Raw genomic sequence first — 22,780 nt, forward strand, 5'->3', positions numbered from 1 at the left:
ATGGTCTCCCAGAGCCTATTTTTTTTTTTTTTTTACAGTATTCTGAGAACAAAAGTTGTTTTTAAAGGCCCTGAAAAATGCCTGAGGGGCCACCAATACAGTTTGAGAGGTCATGTGGCTCTTAAGCCCATGCTAATCAGATACACTCACACATACTGTACGCACGGGCTGTGCTAAAGTTGCATTGTGAAAAGGTTTATCGTACTTCATAAGAACACTCTGTGCATTGCAAGTGCAAGAGTGTATAGAGAGAGGAGAGAAGTGCTCTGTTCCAAAACCTAGTGAGCTGCCTACAGAGGCAGCATTTGTTTGTGTTTTTGTTTTTTAGTAATAGTTGGTTGTCAACTTTTTTAGATTGTCAGCTAGGTAATATGATATAACTGCATGACACAGAGGATTTGCCAAAATGACAATCTTGGTAGCATCAGTAAGAATTGGTTAAAAATTACAATGTAATTAGCGTTTATAGATTTTTGTTGTCATGGAGTTTCCTGTATCATTACAATAACTGTATAATTTACAGACATATTTCAACTTTTCTTTGTAAGGAAAATCTAACATTTAATGAAAACAATTATTAATTTATGTGTCAAAAATGTATGATATTTAAATTAATATTGCTTAATTTACAGACATATTTCAAATTTTCTTTGTAAAAAAAATCTAACATTTAATGGAAACAGTTATTAATTGACATATATATATATATATATATATATATATATATATATATATATATATAATATTTAAAATAAAAATTGCTTGTCGCAAATGAGGATTTATTAAATGTAGCCTTACTTTTGAACCCTTCAAATAAGCTTATATTTCATTCAATACTAAAGTACAAGTATCAAGTATCAATGAAAAACATTGAGTGTAATTAAAAATGTTAGCATTCCAATTGTTCATTTAAAAGTTTCCATAATGGTTAGGATGCTAGAATGAAGTAGACAGTGAGGCAGATCACTAGATTTTGGAACAGAACTCATGTGTTAGAAAGTGGGTGGGTGAAAGTGAGAGAAAGAGAGAGGGTATCAGCATAACCAGCAGCCCTCCGCAAATGACAGGAACGGGTTGGCAGTGTACAGTTTGAGTTCAGCTTAGCATAATTCTCATCTCAGTCTGTGGCGGGAGGAGGAGTAGTGTGAGAAGAGTGTGGCATATGCTGCCCCACACCATGTTCTTGCAGCCTGATGCTCTGTACACATTTGTAAACTGTGAGGAGAAGGGGAGCAGGTGAAACTACAGCAGTCTGTCTTTGCTGTCACTCAGCAGGGTTAATACTACGCTCCCTGGAAGCGTTACTGAGACAGTTCCGTCCATGCCAGAATCTATCCTGAATGTGATATCTCTATAATGACTGGCCTGTGGTAAAAGCACATGACCACAGTATGGTTTTCTGTAAGTGTGAAATGCATATCATAAATTATGAACATTTTCTTTTGCATTTTTAACTGTCTACAATTAAACTAAGCAAACTTCTTTCCGCTCTTCTACATTTTGTATTCACATCAGCAGGCACACACACAGATTTTAGCACCTTTACAGAAAGACAGTCTCCTGAGCTCAACACTCAGACAAGCAGAACACAGACTGTCAGATGTTCTAAAACACAACAAAAAAATTCAGAAACAAAGAAAAGCCTTTGAGATTAAACAAACAATATTCCACATCAACATTCCACACTGTGGATGTCTGTAAATGCATGTGTGTGAGGTTAAAGAGATAGTTCACCTAAAAATAAAAATTATATCATTGTTTATTTGCCCTCATGTTCCAAACTTGTAGAATTTTCTTTCTTCCGGAAAGCTTACAATACTTTCAATGCATGGAAAAGTTTCAGTTATTCTACATTATATACCATTTTGTAATGGTGATTAATGCCAAGTTCCAAAATTACAAAAAAGTTCCATAAAGATTTTTGACTTATTATCAAAAAACATATGACTTGTGCGCCATATTCCATGTCTGAATTTATAAAAAAGTTTTGCGTGACCAACAGACCAATATTCAGTGATCTTCCCCTCACTGTAGCCATTTTTGTAACGTGTTTGACTCTTTTAGTTCAGTTTAGAGTCATGTCTGCACCGCTTTCAAAGAACTGGATGCATTAATATAATCTTACAAGCTGACGCATTGTACAGTCTGTATTCTGTATATGTTTTATGTCACATGGTATTTGATGTTTTTTGTGTGGATTTTGGTGTTTTTGTATTTCTGAAAAGAATAAAACAGTTCTTGGACAAAACCAATTTTGTTAGTTCATCACACAAAGCTATTAGTAGTTAAAATGCTTTCTTTGCAGCATATGGAGGTAGGAAGCCATCCGAATGCAATGATCATGTCACATCTGTCTAGCGAGATACCTTAGCATAGATATATTCTTCGCTGCCTATGATATCCCACTATCATGTGCATGTGATTTTGTGACAGTTAGGCAGCAGAGCTACAGCAAGTGCAAACAGTGATAGATGCTATGTGTAAATAACACAACAAAGTATTTTCTTTGGACTAAGCGCAAATAGCGTTAAATGCTCACTAAGTGTAAATAGCGATAGACCCAATTTACATTAAGTGAAAATAGCAGTATTTTCTTCACACTAAGTGAGATGCTATTTATACTGTGTGCAAATAGTGGCAGATACTATTTACACTTCAGTGTATTGTAGTATTTTATCAAACGGTATGCAATGATAACATATTAGGTGTATATGATTTTTTTTAATTGTTATTTGAAATAAACTCCTCTGCGAGCTGATATGCAATGGGAAAAAGGAGAAGAATGAGGGCATACACGACAACGATGTACTAAAAATAGAAAAGTTTTTTCTTTGTACAGATGACAACGTTATCAAAACTATCCCCATTCACATGGATCTGCAAAAATGACTAAAAACGCTGTATTACGCATGCCAGATAAGTAGTTGGCGATGTCACTTTGTAAATAAAGACTATACGTCCGCGCATATACACTTGCCTTGCGCATACCTATCCATCTTATTTTTACAGTTTACTGCCCTTTGATATTCCTCTCGTTATTTCTCTGTAGTGGCTAATAAATCGGAAGACTTGCACATTCACAGAAAACACCTTATTTCCATGTCAAAAAATATGGTGGACAGACTAAACACGTAATACGCATGTGCATGCCATCACCGTTTTCAGAGATTCAAGTTTTCACAGTTTATGATAACGGTATCGTTTTCAAAAATTTCCACTTTTTCAAAAGTTTGCATTTTCAGACCACCAGTGTTAAAAGTTAGCGCTTAGCACTCCACACAACAGGTCCTGTCATGAGTGAGATTTCTTTCGTATTTTTGTCTGGCTCAATCAGACAATAGTGATGAAGTTAGTGTAAATAGCCTCTGACAACAAGGAGGGCTATTTGGTGTAAACAGAAACTCTGATTAGAATGTTGTGGTTGGCAGTCAGTTTGTGTATAAAAGTAGGTTTTGCTTAATTTTTTATTTAGCTTTTGACTTAATTTCTAGTGAGACATTACTATTGTGGTATGTAAATATTTGCTTGGTTTTCACCAAAGCTATTTTGTTGTACTGTAGATCATTAGACCGTTATACTGGCTCAGAAGCCTCTCTGAAACCATTGTCTTGTGGGTTATTTTTTGCCATTTGACATGATAATTCATCATCTACTGTTTTTTTTGGAAAAGAGCTGCTCAGACATTCAGCCTCACATCTCCTTGTATGTTTGGATTATAGATGAAAGAAAATAATAAGGATTAGAAATTATGTGGGAGTGAGTAAATGACAAAATTTTCATTCTTTGCATGAACATTTTTTTTTTTCTTTTTTTGAATATTTTGATAGCAACTCACATGATATAGTACATCAGTCCATCCTTCCATAGTGATGCATTGGAAGACTGTGAGGATGGCGAAGAGGATGTTATCGAAATTTGTGATGCCGAAATTGGGTCCTTTCCAGTACTCCTTACACGTTGTTCCATTGGGACACTGTCTTGCGGATTTCTCCATACCACATGGGTAATCACCAACCTTTTCTCCTGAACAAACAAATAAACAATAAAGAAACATGTATGTTAGTGTTGTCACCATACTGAAATTTCCAAACTTCGATACGATACGAAAAATATTGATATTCAATATCATTTTCGATACCATGGGGAAAACCACCATATATACTGCCATACAGATATTTTTGTTATTACCTCATAATTTTTTTGAATCACAGTGAGTCTTTATTTGAACCTTTAAACTAAATTTACAAGAAATAAGTCAGTAATGAAATAAGAACAAATAAACAAATTACAAGCAACAGCACAAATAAATGCCATGAAATATAGAGAGAAATAAAATAAACACAGCTTTAAGTTTTTTAAGAGGGTCTAACAGTAGCATTCAGGTAAGAAATACTACAGAAATTAAAGCAATCAAATGTAAAATAACACTGGATAGTCTTCATTGTAAAAATTAAATACAGATTAATGCTTACAATTAAAGTTACAAAAGTTATTCAGTCAAGAGCAGCAAGTGATTTTCTTTGTCTTTTGTTCATTGATTAACACTTTAAGAGCTTATGCACGGATCCAATATGCTGTTGCTTACACATCATGCATTTTCTTTCTCAACTATTTACATAACAAAACTGACTCTGTTAACCTGAATACTCACCAAGATGGGCCTTTTGACAATTTTTTGTGTATTTGACCGTTTAAGCGCAGTAAGCCACTCATTTTGGTACTTGCGACTCTGGTACTCTGTTTGAGAGGCGGCTTTATGTGCGCGCCACTTATATAGATCAGTGGTGGTAAGCAGGCTTTTGGTGCGAGTGCGAAACCTGTGGGAAAGTGTAATGAGTGCGCAAAACAAGCACTATTTAACAGGAGAGAAATAGACGAGTAAGAGGAGGCGGGTTTGTGCCACTTCACCGCCGGAGAGAAGAGAGCGAGAACGCCCATCTAGTATTGGTGTATCGACACTACACAAAATGTGCAGTAGGTACAACACTAATGTATGTAGGCCTATATCAGCAATCATTAAATATTTAAATAGCAAACACACACAGTTTTTCTCTGAGGCATAGCACCTGCTGATGTTGCTGATTGAGGGGTGAAGCAGGCAGCAGCTGAGCACATGTTAGCAGCTCAGCTTCTTATTGGAAACCTCATTACCAACACGAGCTAATTACACGCACTGTGTCGAACTGAAATAACTCACACACACACGTTACATTAACGACCTGTCAAGATCCCTCACACCATGGACACCGAAATATAGTACATAAATACACAAACATGAACGCACACACACACACACACACACACACACACACACACACACACACACACACACACACAAACACAGCCTCCAGCTGCAAAAGCAGAGCTTATGTCTTCATCTTCAAGAGCCGTGCTGTGTGGATACAATAGAAAAACATTTGCTCTCTGGGATCTTGAGAAAAATATTAAATGTGATATTATAAAGGATACATTTTGTTTAAAAATTAAATAGATGCCATTTATGTCGTAATTGTGCTAAAGTACAAAAATTATCATTATTAAAGGGTTAGTTCACCCAAAAATGAAAATAATGTCATTTATTACTGACCCTCATGTCGTTCCACACTCGTAAGACCTTCGTTCATCTTAATGGAACACAAATTAAGATATTTTTGATGAAATCCGATGGCTCAGTGAGGCCTCTATTGCCAGCAATACCACCCAAACTTCTCAAGATCCAGAAAGGTACTCAAAACATATTTAAAACAGTTCATGTGACTACAGTGGTTCTACCTTAATATTATAAAGAGACGAGAATACTTTTTGTGCGCCAAAAAAAAAATAAAAAAAAATAACGACTTTTCAACAATATCTAGTAATGGACGATTTCAAAACACTGCTTCGAATCCTTTGTTTCGAATCAATTATTTGGATCGCGTATCAAACTGCTAAAATCACGTGACTCCGAACAACTGATTTGAATCAAATGATTCGTAAAGATTCGAAGCAGTTTTTTGAAATCGATCAACACTAGACATTGTTGAAAAGTCGTTATTTTGTCGCACAAAAAATATTCTCATCGTTTTATAATATTAAGGTAGAACCACTGTACTCACATGAACTGTTTTGAATATGTTTTCAGTACCTTTCTGGATCTTGAGAGGTTCAGTGACATTGCTGGCAATAGAGGCCTCACTGAGCCATCAGATTTAATCAAAAATATCTTAATTTGTGTTCCAAAGATGAACGAAGGTCTTACAGGTGTAGAACGACATGAGGGTGAGTAATAAATGACATTATTCTCATTTTTGGGTGAACTATCCCTTAAAGCCTAATAAATTATTAAAATACATTTATTTTTCCTCTCACCTCTAATTCGATTATCTATTGTCTATGTGGTGTGATTTTTACACTTAAGAATTTTTCTTGACAGGTAACTGCGTAATTGAGCTGCAGTTGGATGTAAATTGGCTGCAGGACGAAGTTTATGCTTAACTGGTTTGAGGGGAAAAAACTTCAATGTACTTACACATCAGAGCACAATGAAACACTAATGGCAGAAAGAGAGGTAAAAAAAAAAAACACAAAGATGTGTCATGTCTCTCTCACCCACCCACCTTCAGTACCTAGCAGCACAGGATACAGCAGTTTTTGTTGGTATATCAGTCAGTGTATAGCAAGGAAGGTGGAGGAAATTTGCATAAACAAAAGGAAGAGTCTGAGAGGACCTCTGATCAGAACAGGATTTGTTTAGCTTAAGTGTAGCAAGTATGAAAAATTCTGTGTAAAGGGTGTGTTCACATTTTGTTTATTTTTTGTAATGCCAGTGCTGGGTTCTTTCTGCTACAGTGTCTTTATTATCTTCATTCTTCAATATAATCTGATAAGGAGCTGCTTTCCTTGGACAACCTGAATTCGTTGTTTCATGTGCGCTATAAAGGGATGTTTTGAAATGGTGTGCTTTGAAACATCTCTGACTGCACTGGCTGTAAGATTTATTTCATGGGTCCTCTCAAAAGAAGCTTTGCGTCATCACATTCTGTTAGGAAATTTAATTTCCATAAAAAGAAAGAAAAATAACATAACAGGAAGTAGACTAACCTGTTTCTATATTAAAGCAGGTGAGGTGGAACTTGCCCATGTAGAACTCTACACCGATGATGGCAAACATAACGATGGCAAAGAAGAGCAGCAGTCCAATCTGAAGAAGGGGAACCATGGCCTTCATTATGGACTTTAATACAACTTGAAGACCTAAAGAGAGAACCAGATTTGGTTAGATTTGGAAAAATTATCTCACTTCATCATTACTACCTATTTGCAATGTCTGAATATCTGAACAAAGTGTTAAATTGAAGTGTTCTGTACTGCCAAACACTTACTTGGGATTCCTGACACCAGTTTGAGGGGTCTCAGCACTCTGACAGCCCGCAACGTTCTTAAGTCAAACTGTGAGCCCACTGTGGTTAAAATCCTGTCACAAACACAAACATGCAAAAGTCAATAGAGACCAGGGATCAGCTAGACATTGTTTAGTTCAGATTAGTGGCCAATCAATACAGATTGTTCAATTTTTAAATGATTCCATTTGGCCCACTTCAATCTTGGATATTTGTTTAAATCCTTGATAGAAATAATCATATATTTAAACACAACTATTTTAATATAAATTATATTATTTGATAATATTTATATATATATATATATATATATATATATATATATATATATAATTTTAATTATCACATTTTATAAATGTTGATTTTATTTTTTCATTTTAATTTGTAATTTATTAATTATTTTAATCATCACTAAATATTGAATTTAAAGGTTTTATGTACAATTTTTATTTGATAATTAGTGATGAATAATACTAATATTTCAGTAGTTACAATTGAATTTAATTACAATTATCCTACTTTATAATATTCACTTTTTGTTTTTTTGTAATTTGTTATTTTATGTATTTATCATTAAATATTGTATTTAAAGGTTAAATAAAGATATAAAGATAATGTATATAATATTATTTAAATTACATTATATACTACATTTACTTGATAAGTAATAATAATAATAATAATTGTCGTTGTTAAAATTATTATATTCATATTTTTATTAATTAATTGTTTTATGCATTCATTATTTCACATTTTACTGTTTTTTTGGTCGCCAAAATACCAAAACAAGAGTATTAGAAATCTACAAAGATATCACAGGTGTCACTCTATAAATTTAATTCTCTTTTTTTCACACACCAAAAAAAAAAAAAAAAAGTCTTTAATTCTCATCTCACACTGTATCAAACGGCTGGATCGTCTTTTAGGTCAGTGACTCATGTAAGGTAGCAAATCACAAGAAACCCTTCTGAAGCAGACTGTCAGCTTTCAGTGTTGTGTGTGTTTATGTTCTGGAAAATCAGCATAACCTAATCTAATCTAATCCCATCATCACAGTGACACCACCGAGATGATAGCCATTAGATGTTGCCAAGGCAATGTGCCTGGCTGGCGTAACGCACATGAGCCCGTGTGTCCTCAGGAGCACTGGAGTGGAACCAGCCGCACACTGCATTTGTGCAAATGTGGCTGTGAATAAGATCTTCCCATTAAATCACAATCATCAACTCGCAGCAGGCAAACTGGGTAAGCTTATATAAAAGTTACAGTTCTTATGTTTGGCAGAAGAGCATCTTTCTTCACTGACATGTGATCTGATTTGCTCATAAGACCAGAAAGAATAGGAGGATGAGAGATTGAAAGAAAGATGGATGTATGTGAAAAGGGAAGAGAGGATAGCAGCAGAGGGTTGGGGTGGAGGGATCATGCAGAGTGCTGTGAGGCTGAGCAGACATGCCCCATTAAATATGATAGAGCTGCCGCAACACCCCCGCAATCTATCTAACTCACTACCCAAACAAAGAGGAGGAGAGGGAGAAAGTTAGACAAGGAGGAAGAGTTAGCAAAGTTTTCAACATTCTTTTTTTTATTTTAATAAAGTTGACCTTTTCAGAAACATGTAATCGAGTGTGGCGACAACAGCGCCCTCTGCTGGAGCAGTGCAGTCAGAGTCTGAGCTCAGAAATGCTACAAGTCAAGTCACATTATGAAGAACCAATGCATGAGAGAAACAGAAAATCTCATTTAATGCAAACATTCAAAATACATAGTAAATGTGTAACATCGTTAAAGTTACTTATTGCCACATAATCAGCATGTCATAATGATTATTTACACTGCTGCTGTCGAAAAAGCAAACCCAAACATTACAGATGTTCACATAAGGAAACATAAGTTTTAAAACCAAGCAAGATTCTTACTTTATACCTAAAATTGTGTATATATGCATTGTGATATTTCACCAAAAAATAAATTCAAAGTAGATTCTCTGAGAAGTTTCTGAGAAAAAAAAAAATCCTATTAATTCCAGCTGGGCTAAATCAAGTCCCACCCTACATATTTTCTTGTTCGAGAAGAGGTTTTATTTGGAGATACATCAAAATGGGGGAAAAAAAGACTATCGCAACTTCTATTTCCTGGGACCTATTATGCAAAATTCACTTTTACATGGTGTTTGAACACAGATGTGTGTCCACAGAGTGTGCAAACAAGCAGCCTATAATTGTAAAAATCCACCCACTCCTTTTTTATAATCCCCATAAATCAGAAGCAGTGTCTGAAAATATGCTGTTCCAGATTTCCCCCTACTGTGACGTCTCAGTAGAGACAATCCCCGCCCATGACTGGTGATGATCTGCCCTATTAGCATAGATCCCGCCCTGGATGAGCTGCACATAGTCCACCATGTTTATATCCTCACTATAGCATATCTGCGCCGCATAAACATTACAAATGTTCTGTTTTTGGATGTACCAATGAACAAAAGAATCTCCATAGACTCTTGGCATCTGAGCCACAGTGAATGAATTTTATTTATGAAGGCAATGTGCTGAAGAAATTAGGTAAAATCTTATGTTTGTGCAAATCATTTTACTGTACTGCTTCGCAAACGAGGGTTTAAAGTTGATTCTGAAAGATGGGTCAATACCAACTTTCGTGCTCAAACTTCATATCCAGAACAGAACGTATCACACTGTATAGCACTGAATGTGCTAGTTAGCATGCTGTACGGCTAATGTGGCTAAAGATGATTATATATATTACAACTGCAATTAAAAAAAGATTCCTGTTCTATCTCCTTGGCACTGTAGGCATTCTAATACAGTTTCCCACATGATGGAACATGCTAATTGATAAGTTGAATAAAGTTAACTTCACAACAACTGCATAAATTCATCAACTAACCATTCAGGAACGTCCTGTTGCATTCTAAATGGTGTAACTTCTTTCTGACTCTCTTCATCTGTTTCCGACTCCGGTTTGAACACATAAGGCTGAACATCGCTACTGACAATTACTGACATTTTGGCTGAGTGAGATTCTCCAGCTGTAAAGGCTCCGCCCTCTTCTGGAAAGGGGGCAGGAATCTGTAGCTCATTTGCATTTAAAGGTACACACATGAAAACGGCATGTTTTTGCTCACACCCAAATAAGGGCAAATTGCTATAATAAATGATCTAATGATAAATGATTTTGAGCTGAAACTTCACAGACACATTCTGGGGACACAAGAAATTTATATTACATCTTGCAAAAAGGGGCATAATAGGTCCCCTTTAATATATGATTTACTTGTATATATCATTTACAAGTTTCATAATAAGAAAAGTATAAAACCTGTAAGTATGGGATACATTGCAATATATACTAGTTTACTATTGTAAAAGATGACTGATATATATGACTTATAAGATTACACTTTAAATAAGCTTTCAAACAGTTATCTTATAGGATTCTTGTGGTAAGATAAGACTCTGATTGCCTGTGGTTTGGAGAGAGACTAGCAGAAAAAGACCATTATTATTTTGAATGTAGCAGGGTGGCTGCCAGCAAGAAGGAGAGATTTTTAATATCCCGCTTATCGATGACAGAATGTATCTCTACATGAGGGCAACAGGCTCGGGCACAGGAAATATGGCTGGGAACGATATCCTCATATAAAGACACAAAGGCATATACACAATAACACATACATACACAAAAATAGATGCTGTCATGAGGATTTGGCAATCAACTCCTGCTTTGCAGTCCCACAAGCAAAACAAAAATTGCAATAAGTTTGGCCCGGTACATAATGAGCATGGAGACAATATAAGTCAGAATAAGCATATATGGCTGTTTTTAACAAAGAATTGCAGTCAGATGATAAACCAGAATTAAGTAGTTAAGAGCTGAATGTTTATGAAAGCCATCTCTGTGACTGCAGTTCATAACTAATTTACACGTGATTGACAGCTGCTGATTTTCTCCGCTACACAGGTGAAGGGCAGCTGGCTTCTGTGGCACTCGACTGAATGAGCTGCCAAACTCACGCCAGTGCTACAAACTGAAAGGCAAGATGAAAAAGGAGAAGCGGGAAAGACAGTGTTGGAGAGGGAGAGCGTGAGGAAGACTTCTCACCCTCAGCGGGGTTGCCGTGATGTAATTATGGTTGCACAGTGCACACAGTGCTGGAATTGAGTTTTTCACACGTCTCAGAAAAAGACTTATCCCTCTCAGATGATCATCCAGTGTCAGAGGAGAGCTGTCAGTCAGCCTCGGGCACACAGTGACCTCACGACCTCAACAGAGCAACTGAGACCTCTAAGACTAGAGAACAAGCATAAGCAGAATCCAAAGGGAAATGTATCTGGAAGATGTTACAAGCGGTACACCTGTCGACAAATGATGATCTTATGAACCGAACACCTTTACAAGAGTCAAGACAACCTGTTGTAAAAAAATCTCATTAATGTCTTCAATGTCTCAATTGTATAAATGGACAGCAAATGTTTAAAGGTGCAGTATGTGGTATTTGAACTACGCTGTTGGACAGTGTTGTTATGTGAAATCAACCCAAACAAACACACCTCACTCTTCATTGCTCTGCCTCCAAAACTCCCATTCCAATCCTAACCACCCTGCTCTGAGTCGGTCTCGAACCCCGGCCCGATTGCTGCTGGCATGCGAGGCGAATGCACTACCAGTGACGCTAAGCACCTCATTCTTTGGCGGCCGTCAGTGTGCAGTGATTTACCTGCACAACTCTCACTATCTGGCCACTGTTGCACACGCAATGCGAGCGGATGTCTGTTTATCACAGCTGATGCGCAACAAAATGCTTCACGAAAAATAAAGCGCAGTTGATGAACGAACAACAAGGAAGCACAAAAAATGAACATACAGTACACACAAGTAACTACAAAGTGTTCATTGTTGGTCGCAAAAAGCACAGCAGCTCCAGACAATCAAAACCCAGTATACTCGCACTTAGCTCTCTCCAGTGCTGGAAAGCTTTTCTAATATAAACCGGGTCCTAAAGCGCTTGCCCAGCCATAAACCTTCATTCCAGTGATATTCTTTTTAGCTCTTTTGTATTGTGTCCCATTTCTCGTTCTGCAGTTTGTTTTTTTTTATTTGAGTTTTCCGTGTACAGACGACCCCATTGTCAAAACGATCCCCATTCATATGAATCCGTGAAAATGACTAAAAACACTGTATTCTGCTGGCAGGCCATTAGATGGCGATGAACACTATAGACTGCATGTGACTGCGTTTTTGTTGTTTACACGGAGACCGTTTTCAAAAACTTGCATTTTCAGACCACCAAAACGCCGTTGTTGTGTAAATGAATGGCCAAAACACATAAAAAGTTTCCGTTTTTAGTTGAAAACAGTGTTGTGTAAACGGCCCCTAATTCGGAAACAAATTGCTCATTACCATATATGAATTTCACCTCTGAATAGGAATGCAGCTAGTGATTCAAACAGTAACAATGGCGTCGGTTTTACTGTATCAATTTGAGCAAGAGTCCTCATCCTTTGGAAGAGCATGTAAAGTGGATTTGCTTTCAAAGCACAGAAAACAGCATCTTCTTGACATGTCGACAACACGTACCAAACTCTTCCAGACTTCAACTACAACTACAGTGTTTGAGGGCGGGTCAAAGTAGATGTCATTCATGGGCAGCCAATGAAGACCACAGGCTGCATTATGCAATTCTCCCTGCGTTGGTTTGTTCAGGAAGTAAGACTGGAATTACTGATGGCTCGTTTCAGGCAGTTCAGAATCAATAACAGACACAACAGAGAGGAGACAATAACTTGGGAGATATTATTCATGCACATTGCAGACCCTTTACATTCACAAACTGCTATATTACACACTACATGAAAGGTAATATCAGAAAAAGTTGCTGAGTTGCCCTGTGAAACCTTGTGCATATATACAGTATTTATGGGCTTTCCAAACGTTGCTCTCAGACAGAATGTTTTTTTCTGAAGCCAAACTAATCTGCAAGTTGAAACCCTTGTTTTAGAGGAATGATTGCGTGTTAGGTCAGAAGGCAATCTTTTGCTGTTGTCTGAGGCACATCAGGATGCATTTACAATGTTGTGACATGCATTTCTGACTACTAAACGTGATTTATAATTGTATTCGGTACGGTCAATTTGTTAACACATCACCCCAAAAGTTTCAGACAGTTTTACAGGGCCCTAAAGTTTCATAATAGATCTCAAGAATGTCACATACAATGTTAAGATTTGCGAAGATATCAAAAGTCATTTAACAGAGTTTCCAATATGAAACCTTTACTATCTTCTACAATGAATAAATGATCTGTATTGTTATCTACATTCATTTATCTACATTATTATTATTATCAATGTTGAATAAAGTTGTGCTGCTTAATATTTTGGTGGAAATCGTGATGCATAAAAGTATTATCTGTCACTTCTGTTCAATTTAATGCATCCTTGCTAAATGAAAGTATTATTATTTTTTTTTTTTTGTCTATTTTTATTTTTCCTAAGTAACTGTGAAAAAAATGTGACTTTTAGTTGTTATTGAAAGTTGGGATAGCTGGGAAATGCTAAAAACTATGTTTGAAAAGTCATTATTTTTGCAGTCCCGTTTGTTGACGCTAGTGGCAAAGAAATTACACACTTTGCACATATAATAAATGAGCTATGAAACCTCTGAGAAACAAAATGTTCCTCTGGAGATGGCATAAAGAGATAAGTTATGAAACTAAATCTCTATAATTCAATGTCCTGCTCAAGTTTCAGAGAGATTAAAAGCCCTAAAAAGTTGGTTTTTTTTTTTTTTTTTAGGAATTTCAACCCCAATTGACTCCCCTAATGTAGAAAAATGAGTGTAGCCACAAAGCCCTTCTGCTATCAATTAGTCATAGATCATTTCCTGAGTCAGTGTTGGCGTCTGTCATGTCTCTCTGTATTACTCGCCACACTTTTACCTTCCTTTGCTCACATTATGTCATCACATCATGCTCGATCAGAATAGAAATGGTCAAAAGGTCACAGCATTAGACATTTGATGTGGAGCTGTCCGAAGGCACATGATCAACAAGGACGGGCATATCAGGGTGCCAAACGGGGGGGGGGTTCATTGCCATGGTGCACATGAAGGGAGCGCTAATGAAGTCATCCTGCCTGCCATAATGCACCAGTGTCATACAGAGAGCTTTAATGATTTGCGGTTAATAGACATACACACTTACACACAAAGCAAAGCAGAAGCCTGTCTCATTGCAACAATTACACTCATATAGAGATGCACTCCATCCACTCTAATGTGACACATGCACAAACACACACACTCCTACGCACATGCCCACACACATTAAAAGCTGCTTGTCATCACCTACACCCTTCAGATCACACATAAAACAAAGTGAAAACCTAAAAAAAGTGCAATCATCTTAAAGGGACAGTTCACCCAAAAATTAAAGTTCTTTCCTCACCATCATGTTGTTCCAAATGTGTATGGCTCTATTTTTTTTTTTTTTTTTCAGTGGGCCAAAAAAAGAAGCAGGACAATTCTGCTATTTTGCAGATGAAGGCTCCAAAAATAACTATAAAAAAGTAAAAAAAAAAAAAAAAAAAAAAAATCATCCACTATATTTACACATAAAAAATATACACAGGTTTGGAAACAGAAATAAAAAAAATAAAAAAAACTGTAGTAAATTAAAATTTTAAGTGGCAAATGCAAGTAAAACTTGCAAAACTGCAATTTTTTTTTTTAAATATTTCTATTTAGCTTTATTTTTATTTCAGTTTCAGGTATGTGATTCTAATAATTAAAGGGGTGGTTAACTGTTTTTTTTTCTAGGCTTGATTGTGTTTATGGGGTGCAGTTTAACATGTCTTAATTTTTCGTTTTTAAAAAAATGGCGTATTTTTCATATATTTTACCTTTATTCTACACCGCTGTTTCCCTTCTCCTAAAAACGCTCTGTTGAGTTCCTGGTTCTATGAAGTCTCTCCCTCAGAAATACGCAGTGGACTGAGATTGGTTAGCTGGCCCTGTGTATTCTGATTCGCTGTCCGGAATACGTTGTCACGATTCACATTGTCCGTAAATGCCACACCCCTTACTATTACGGGCAAACGTCGCATGTGCTTCGGTCAAAGCCCAGTCTTTGCTTCGGTGGAAATGTAAATAATGGCGTCAATATTGTCGTATCAATTTGAGCCCAAATCAGACCCAGATAGCAGTAATTATGAAGAGGGTCAAGCAGAACCTCTGCAAGCACAGCTTTTAATGGCGTTTAATGTTAAGTATTTTTTTTTATTTGTGTCAAAGTGTTTAGATATGCTGTCACTTGTAAATGTTACTGCTGCCCCATAGTGTTCTGATTAAAGCTTTACTGTAGCTGAATACATGACTGAGTAGTAGCATTTTTGTAAAGGTATTATTTAATTTATAGCATGAAAAAGCATGTGGGTAAACACAACATAAAGCCGTAATGAAACAATGCTGTACCCTGATAACAGAAACGACAACAAACACCAACAGAAGTTCGCTGGTGTGGTTACAAAGAAGTTTGTTAGTGTTTGAAAGAGTTTGTTGGAGAAGTATGAAATAGAATTTAGCTAACTGGCTAACGAAGCCAAACCGCATTGGTCTTTGTTTACGGCCCAGAAACTATGTAACTTTATAAAAAAATAAAACATACTTACAGGTTGGAGCCCATAAACAGCAGCTTCTGCTTTTAAAGTGGGAACTACTCCATCTTTCAGTAATAGCCTTTGTGCAAATCCAGCATTGAACTCGTGTAGATTCTGGAAGCTGTCTTCCGTAAAATGTGCAGCACAGACAGCTAAATTAGCATTATAATTGTCAGGAACAGAATTTAAAAAAATTTAAACATTGTTCCCGAAGTCCAGCGTCCCTAGGAAGAAGATGCACGCGACATGGCCTCGCCCACTTTTTTGCGTGTTCCCGGGGGCAGTGTTTATGTTAACTGCAGGGTTTATGATGTCACCAACCCAGGAAGAAGCTTGTTGTAGTCCAAACAGGTCATTTTTGTAGGCATTAAACTGTCATAACTTTAAAAGACAATATCTCCGTTTGCATTGAACTTTCAGCGCTGTAACTTTGCAGATACTGTTTATGCTCAAGCAGCAACATTACACACTAACTAAAGTTAAAAAAGTGAAATCGCAATGAACCACCCCTTTAAAGGTAGGGTAGGCAATTTTCAGAAAGGCTAGCAATAGCAAGCTAGCTTTGAAAGCATAAAATCCCACACTCCCTTCAGAGCGTCTCCAAAACCAGGCCTCCCTCAAAACACATGAACACATACAGCAGGGAGCAAACAAAAGCATCACGAGAGACAATGTTTGGGGCCAATCATGTCGCGTCTTTTGCACGCTCACATTCGTTATTTCAAATGTAGATACACAACAAACACGCTTTCATTTTTTCCCAGGCTCTTCTACGCCACAGCGTGATGAAACAATCTCAACTTTTCATGTTACAAGAACTAACTGATCAGCTTTGGCCTTTCCGCAACAACTTTGAAAGCTCAGCCAAGATGGATGAACAGCTGATAATAGCTGTACAGGGTGGCTTTTTATTTCTCATATCCATAAATATACCTAGTAGGGCTAGAAATCCATTTTTCCTTTGCTGAAACTTCTTCATCTTCGTGGAGAACGCAGCTCATGATTGCTTAGCAACACTTTTATATGTGATATGTGAACAGCCCCTTAAACTACCTCATGTCTCAAAGCAGAACATTACAATAATAATGAACATAAATAACTTAAAGAGCACCGACCTGTACCAACTGACTGCTGCAGATTCATTTCAGCGTTGATAGTATTGCCATTGAAATGCATAAATTTGAGTCACAAACTGCTCCAAGTATAACGTCACAGGTTTCTATCTCTTCCAAATTACGGTAGTTATGGCGTAAATGCAGCATAAGCTCATTGTTTTGGTTCAGGAGGAACTGTAAAAGGTGGCTGCTGTTTCGATTGCGGTGCTCTGTGACTGACGTCTGTCTAGCTCTGCATAGCATGAAACGCGCTAATTGACGAATGATGTCTGCTCGAGCAGGGTGCGTGAAGGTATGAAAATACATACTTTGACACGCAGGTATGACATTGTATGATGGACGAACATTTTATGGTCCTATGTCTTCCACAGATGTTATATACAAGTATAAATACATTTAGACAAGTTAACTTCGTGATTGCTAACAGGATGTGAACAGACTTTCAACCAGCATGAACGAATCCTGCCAAAATTTTTTATTAGTTTTATTTCTAGTTAGCCAAAACACTGATTGGAAACTGGTAAATTCCCAGTTCACCCATCATTGAAAATATATCATTTTTGACTGTTTGGGACGACATGACAGAAATGGCAGATTTTTTGGGGGGTAAACAAAACAATACTTTCATTCTTCAGTAAATGGCTGACAGAAGTGTTGGAATATGTGTTTTTGTCCTCTGAGGACTCTTAAGCTGTTGTTTGCTTCCAAAGTAGCAAAAACAGTAAAAACAGCAAGCCACAACGTCTCAGCGGAGTTGTCTTTCCGGCACTAAAACCTCCCGTGTTAAAACCTCCTGTGTGTGGCAAATCGGCATGATTAAAATGGCAAACTAAGAGCGCATAGGGTGATTAATCCCTCCCGTTATTCTTCTCATCTTCCATTTATGTTAAAAATGGCTTTAATTAATGCTGTCCCTTTAATGTGTCCCCTGATTCAACTCCAATAACTGTGTGTTAAAAAACAGACTCATCTCTACATCCCCCTCCACCTTGCTTTCCTCTCGCCATCCATTAGTCACATACAGCTTGCATGAAAAGAACAGTAACAAAAGGAGACAAAAATGGCTGCCAAGACTGGAATAAACTGGACACAGAGGACACAGGAATGTCACACATCAGGAAATGACCAGTACTGGGTCTCAACCTAATGCATCAACCAGACCATTACCCTAGTGAAAAACAAAGTGTTTGGATGCAAAGAAACATCTAGATTGACTTTTAGCAATACACAGTCATGACCATGAAACAGCCTGGTTAAAATCTACAGCTACAAATCTAGAAGTGCCATTCTTGGCGGATGCAATGGCATAAGTGCTTCCTCAAAAAAAAAAAAAAAAAAAAAAATGGATGAGAAATAATCAACAGTTCAAAAACAACCTCGCAACCTGTCTGTAAATCAACAGACAAAGGTCAAACTGTGGGAAAAAGACATAATATTTAAAATTTAAACAACTCAGCCACTCAGTCCTCGTTACTTTTGGTCACATCCAAATTAAAATGAACCTGAAATGATTTGAAAGACGAAATGATTTGAAAGACAAAATGATGTGAGAATGAGTGAGTTGGAGCACTCAGCTCAATTAAATTAAAAATGTACCCACGGTTTGCTCAGCACCAGAGCTAGGCAACTAGTGGGTCTTTTGGAAAAGAGTCTGTTGGTTCTAGCAGGTCCCTTATGATATTAAACACATTTGTGGTGGAGAGAAGCCATGGCCTTGAGGGAGGCGCAGCGAGCGTCATTACCTCATTACAGGCCCCAGTGCTCTGGCAAGGAGGACAGGATGAGAGCAAATTAAAAGGACTGGCTGACCATGTCAGCCTGGCAAAGCAATGACCCGCTGACTAGCACAGAACCCAGAGGTGTATGTCAGGGGTGAAATTCCTTTAACATAATATGGAAGGCGGGTATCATTTTATTCAAACTTTTGAACAATTACATCATCATAGTAATGCATTGCTAATGCAATATGCTGATTTGATGCTCAAGAAATATTTTTTCATCTTATCAATGCTGAAAACACTTGTTCTGCTTAATATTTTTAGTGAAAACCAAGATAACATTTTTATAGGATTCTTTGATGAATAGAAAGGTCAAAAGAACAGCATTTATTTGAAATTAAAAAGCCTGCCAAGTTGTATCAATTTAATGCATCCTTGCTGAATAAAATGAATATTATTGACCCCAAACTTTTGAACAATAGTGTAGGTAATTCAACACATTTATCTAAGTAGTGTTCTTGAAGAGTACTGCTGAAAGAGGAGGAATGAGAAGAACAAGAAACAGATTAAGGGACCAAGAGCAAAATAAAAAATAAAAATGAACTCTTTCATGCTTGGCATCATGGGTGACTGTGCAAGCACAGTTGGAAGTTAACAGCTAGAGCATGCAGAGCGTGAATCTCACCCTTCTCTGGTTCTTTTAATTTTTCATTCAGGATGACAAAAAAAGTCCAATGGAGAAACAATTAGCAAACCTGAAAGTCTGTTGGTGACCAGATTTGTAGAAAGTCTTCTGACGAAAGTATGAGATTGTAAACATGGAGGGCGGCATTGATGAGATTTTGCCAACAGGCATTAGATCCAGTGCAAGGAGCCTGAATATGTGCAATAAAGTGAAAAAAATTGCTCATGCTTCTACTTGGCCCTACTCTTTAAATTCTCTTTAATGTGTGATTTCACACTGTTCAGATACCGGAGCCACTGGCATCATTATTGTTTCAAGCCTCGAATCTGTCTTCACATTTTTGGAAGATAATGTGTTTAAAGGTTTGAGGTACAACATCCTACCACATCTACCATTTACCATCATTGTTAAAAACCAAAACAACACAAGGTGTAAAATGTAGGTATTTATTGAATTAATTTAACATTATAATTATAGTACTAAAAGCTTGAATCAAAATATATTTTGTTTACGTTTGTATGGTTAACAATTTTGGTAGTGTGCTGGGCCACCACTATATAAATCCAAAGCAAAATTTGGTCATGAAGATAAAAAAAGCTACTTTTTTAAAGAAAACAAGAGAGGAACGATAGAAATGGAGGTTAAGCATTTCTAGATAACCTCTTCTGTCATTTCAGAAGTCCATACAAATGCACAAACATACACCAGATCCGGCAAGCATCTGTCCAATTACACAACAACCCTCAAAGTGCCTAACAGAGATCCCACTGATCAGCCAGAATCCGGGACGGATGTGTTCCCCCAGCTGTGCTCCTCAGAGCTGTTTTCATTTTGAGCTCGATTTGTCAGAGCACTTAAAAACGGACAGAGAAAAGATGCTCATGAAGTCTAAAAATGGGTGATTAAGCAGTATTCAGATGGAATGTACTGTACAGTTTTTTTAGGCACACTTTTAAAGGAAAAAAGGCAGAGCCCGGAATGAAATCAACAGGGTAGACATAAAAGTGGCAGCTATATGGAATGAGGACAAAGTTCAGTGCTGAGAGTGAGAAGACACTTTGAGATCGAGTCGCCAAACAGACCCTCAGTCAACAAGACAAGTATACCTCATTATTTTTACTGGCAAGGCAGCTGGGTCCTCTTCCTACACAGCCACTGAGAGAAGCAATACACACCAAGACACAAAAAACTGTTTCCTCAAGCTGTTGAGTTGGACAGTTTAGTGATAATAAATGTAAACTGAGAACATTATTCTTCACATGTCTTTTAGACCACAGAAACCAATTACGCTACTGTTCAAGTGTGGAGTTGGTTAAATTTTTTTAAATGTTTTAAATAAGTCTAACCAAAGCTATTAAGCAATACAGTAAATCAGTAATATTGTGAAACATTATTCCAGTTTCAAACATTATTCCAGTTTCTGTTTTCTATTTTAATATATTTTAAAATGTAATTAATTCTGTGAGGGCAAAGCTGAATTTTCAGCATCATTAGTCTTCAGTGTCACATGATCCTTCAGAAATCATTCTAATATGCTGATTTGGTGCTCAAGAAACATTTCTTGTTATCATCAATTTTAGGAACCGTTCATAATGTTTTGCAACATTATAGATGTCTTTAAGTTGCACTTTTGGTCAATTTAATGGACCATTTCTGAATAAAAGTATTAATTTCTTTTCTTAAAAAAAAAGTTTTGAACAATACTGTGTGCTCTTACACAGCATTCCAAGTAGCGTATATATATATATGTTTTTAACAGTAAGAAATTTGTATCTCCACACTTAGCAAGAAACTGCTGTACGAGGCAAAGCTTTAATTTATTGGTATTAGCTGACATTTGATGTTTCATTGAGCATGTTCATTCTCTCTACTTTTACATTTAGAAAAGACGTATATTACTGCTTGATATACTGTTTCCAAGAAATCAAAATGTGTTCTTCCCTGAGAAACTAAATTAAACACAGGCAAAATCCTCCCTATATTTTTAGGGAGTATAAGAGGATTTAAAGAGACTTTTAATCCTAATGCAGTTGACAATATACAACACTGTGCAACCATCCTTTAATACCGAAGGTCTATGGTTTCCAAAACCCACTCCTGTTCTCTCACTACAATCTCATTTTGGAAGCCCCAGCAGCCACTGAGATAAAGTCTACATTTCATTTCCTGTGGCGCAGGTCACAACAAACATCGAGAACAGATGTATGACTCACTCCGTCTTCCTGTCAAATGTTTATCTTCTTCCTCAACAGAACACATGGATGTACACTACAGGTGGAAGACAATCTGCAAGCGCTATATGTGGCCCAGTGTTCCGGCTGAAATGAAAGCTCATTATTTCTTCATGTGTGTAACTGCCTTTTTAGAAGAGAAAATCAAAGCAAAATGAAGAAGACTGTCTGCTCAGGGCCATTTCCTAGGCAGTCCAACTAAAATAAATTACCAGGAGGCTACTTAATTTGAAAAACAACGAGAACCAGCAAGACTGAATAATACAAAATGGCCACCATTTTGCTTTATGGGGCATTACAGAGAATATGCAAAAATGCGCATTTTATAGTACAGCTAAGTCGTGACAAAACACTAATGCTCTCTGGAATACTTGATTCTGATTGGTCAATTACAACATTGAGCTGTCAAATATTTTAAACTGCATTTTTGACCTATTTAAATCAATATGTCATGTCTATGTATTTATTTATTTAGCAATCTAATATGTTTGATATTGTACAGTCAGATGGTCATTGTCAGAAAAAAATACATTCAGGATAATATTTTGGGGTCCTGATCACCCTGTCATGTTTTATTTGTATAATAATGACTGTCTGATTTGCAAAATCTGCTGTTTTTATAACAAAGTCTATGTGTAAAACATTGTAAAATAAAAAAAATCCTCCTTCAGGGTACAATTTTCCTATAGTTTCCTCTGAATGTGAGGGAACTGAAACAGCAGAGGGGTTATTTTAAACCTATCTGCTCTCAGGGAGCTTAAATCTTTGTTGAGTTTCCATTACCATTCCACCTCAGTGACCCTGTGCGTCTCATTCAGGTCTCGGGTCAATGAAGCATTGACTGTGCTGAGAGGCCCCTGGGCCCTATGTTTGAGAAAACATATTTAAGCATAATGGCAATAATTATTCTCTGCAATGGACAGATCATTATATATTTATGCTGATGATGAAGCGAATGAGAGGGAGGTGACTAGAACAGA

General features: G+C 36.8%; 1 protein-coding gene across 5 annotated transcripts in view; it reads right to left on the minus strand.

The window, feature by feature from the left end:
* The window catches only part of cacna1bb (calcium channel, voltage-dependent, N type, alpha 1B subunit, b), a 150,965-nt gene that overhangs the window by 89,900 nt on the left and 38,285 nt on the right, over nucleotides 1-22,780 (minus strand). For all 5 annotated transcript variants that reach the window (XM_051876917.1, XM_051876914.1, XM_051876913.1 and 2 more), the window contains exons 4-6: nucleotides 7,362-7,453; nucleotides 7,081-7,233; nucleotides 3,836-4,023 (exon numbers count right to left, since the gene is read on the minus strand). In XM_051876917.1, the coding sequence (XP_051732877.1) occupies nucleotides 3,836-4,023; nucleotides 7,081-7,233; nucleotides 7,362-7,453 (433 nt within the window). The remainder of the gene's footprint in view (nucleotides 1-3,835; nucleotides 4,024-7,080; nucleotides 7,234-7,361; nucleotides 7,454-22,780) is intronic.

This window comes from Ctenopharyngodon idella, chromosome 21, assembly GCF_019924925.1.
Source record: "Ctenopharyngodon idella isolate HZGC_01 chromosome 21, HZGC01, whole genome shotgun sequence".
Classification (NCBI taxonomy): Eukaryota; Metazoa; Chordata; class Actinopteri; order Cypriniformes; family Xenocyprididae; genus Ctenopharyngodon; species Ctenopharyngodon idella.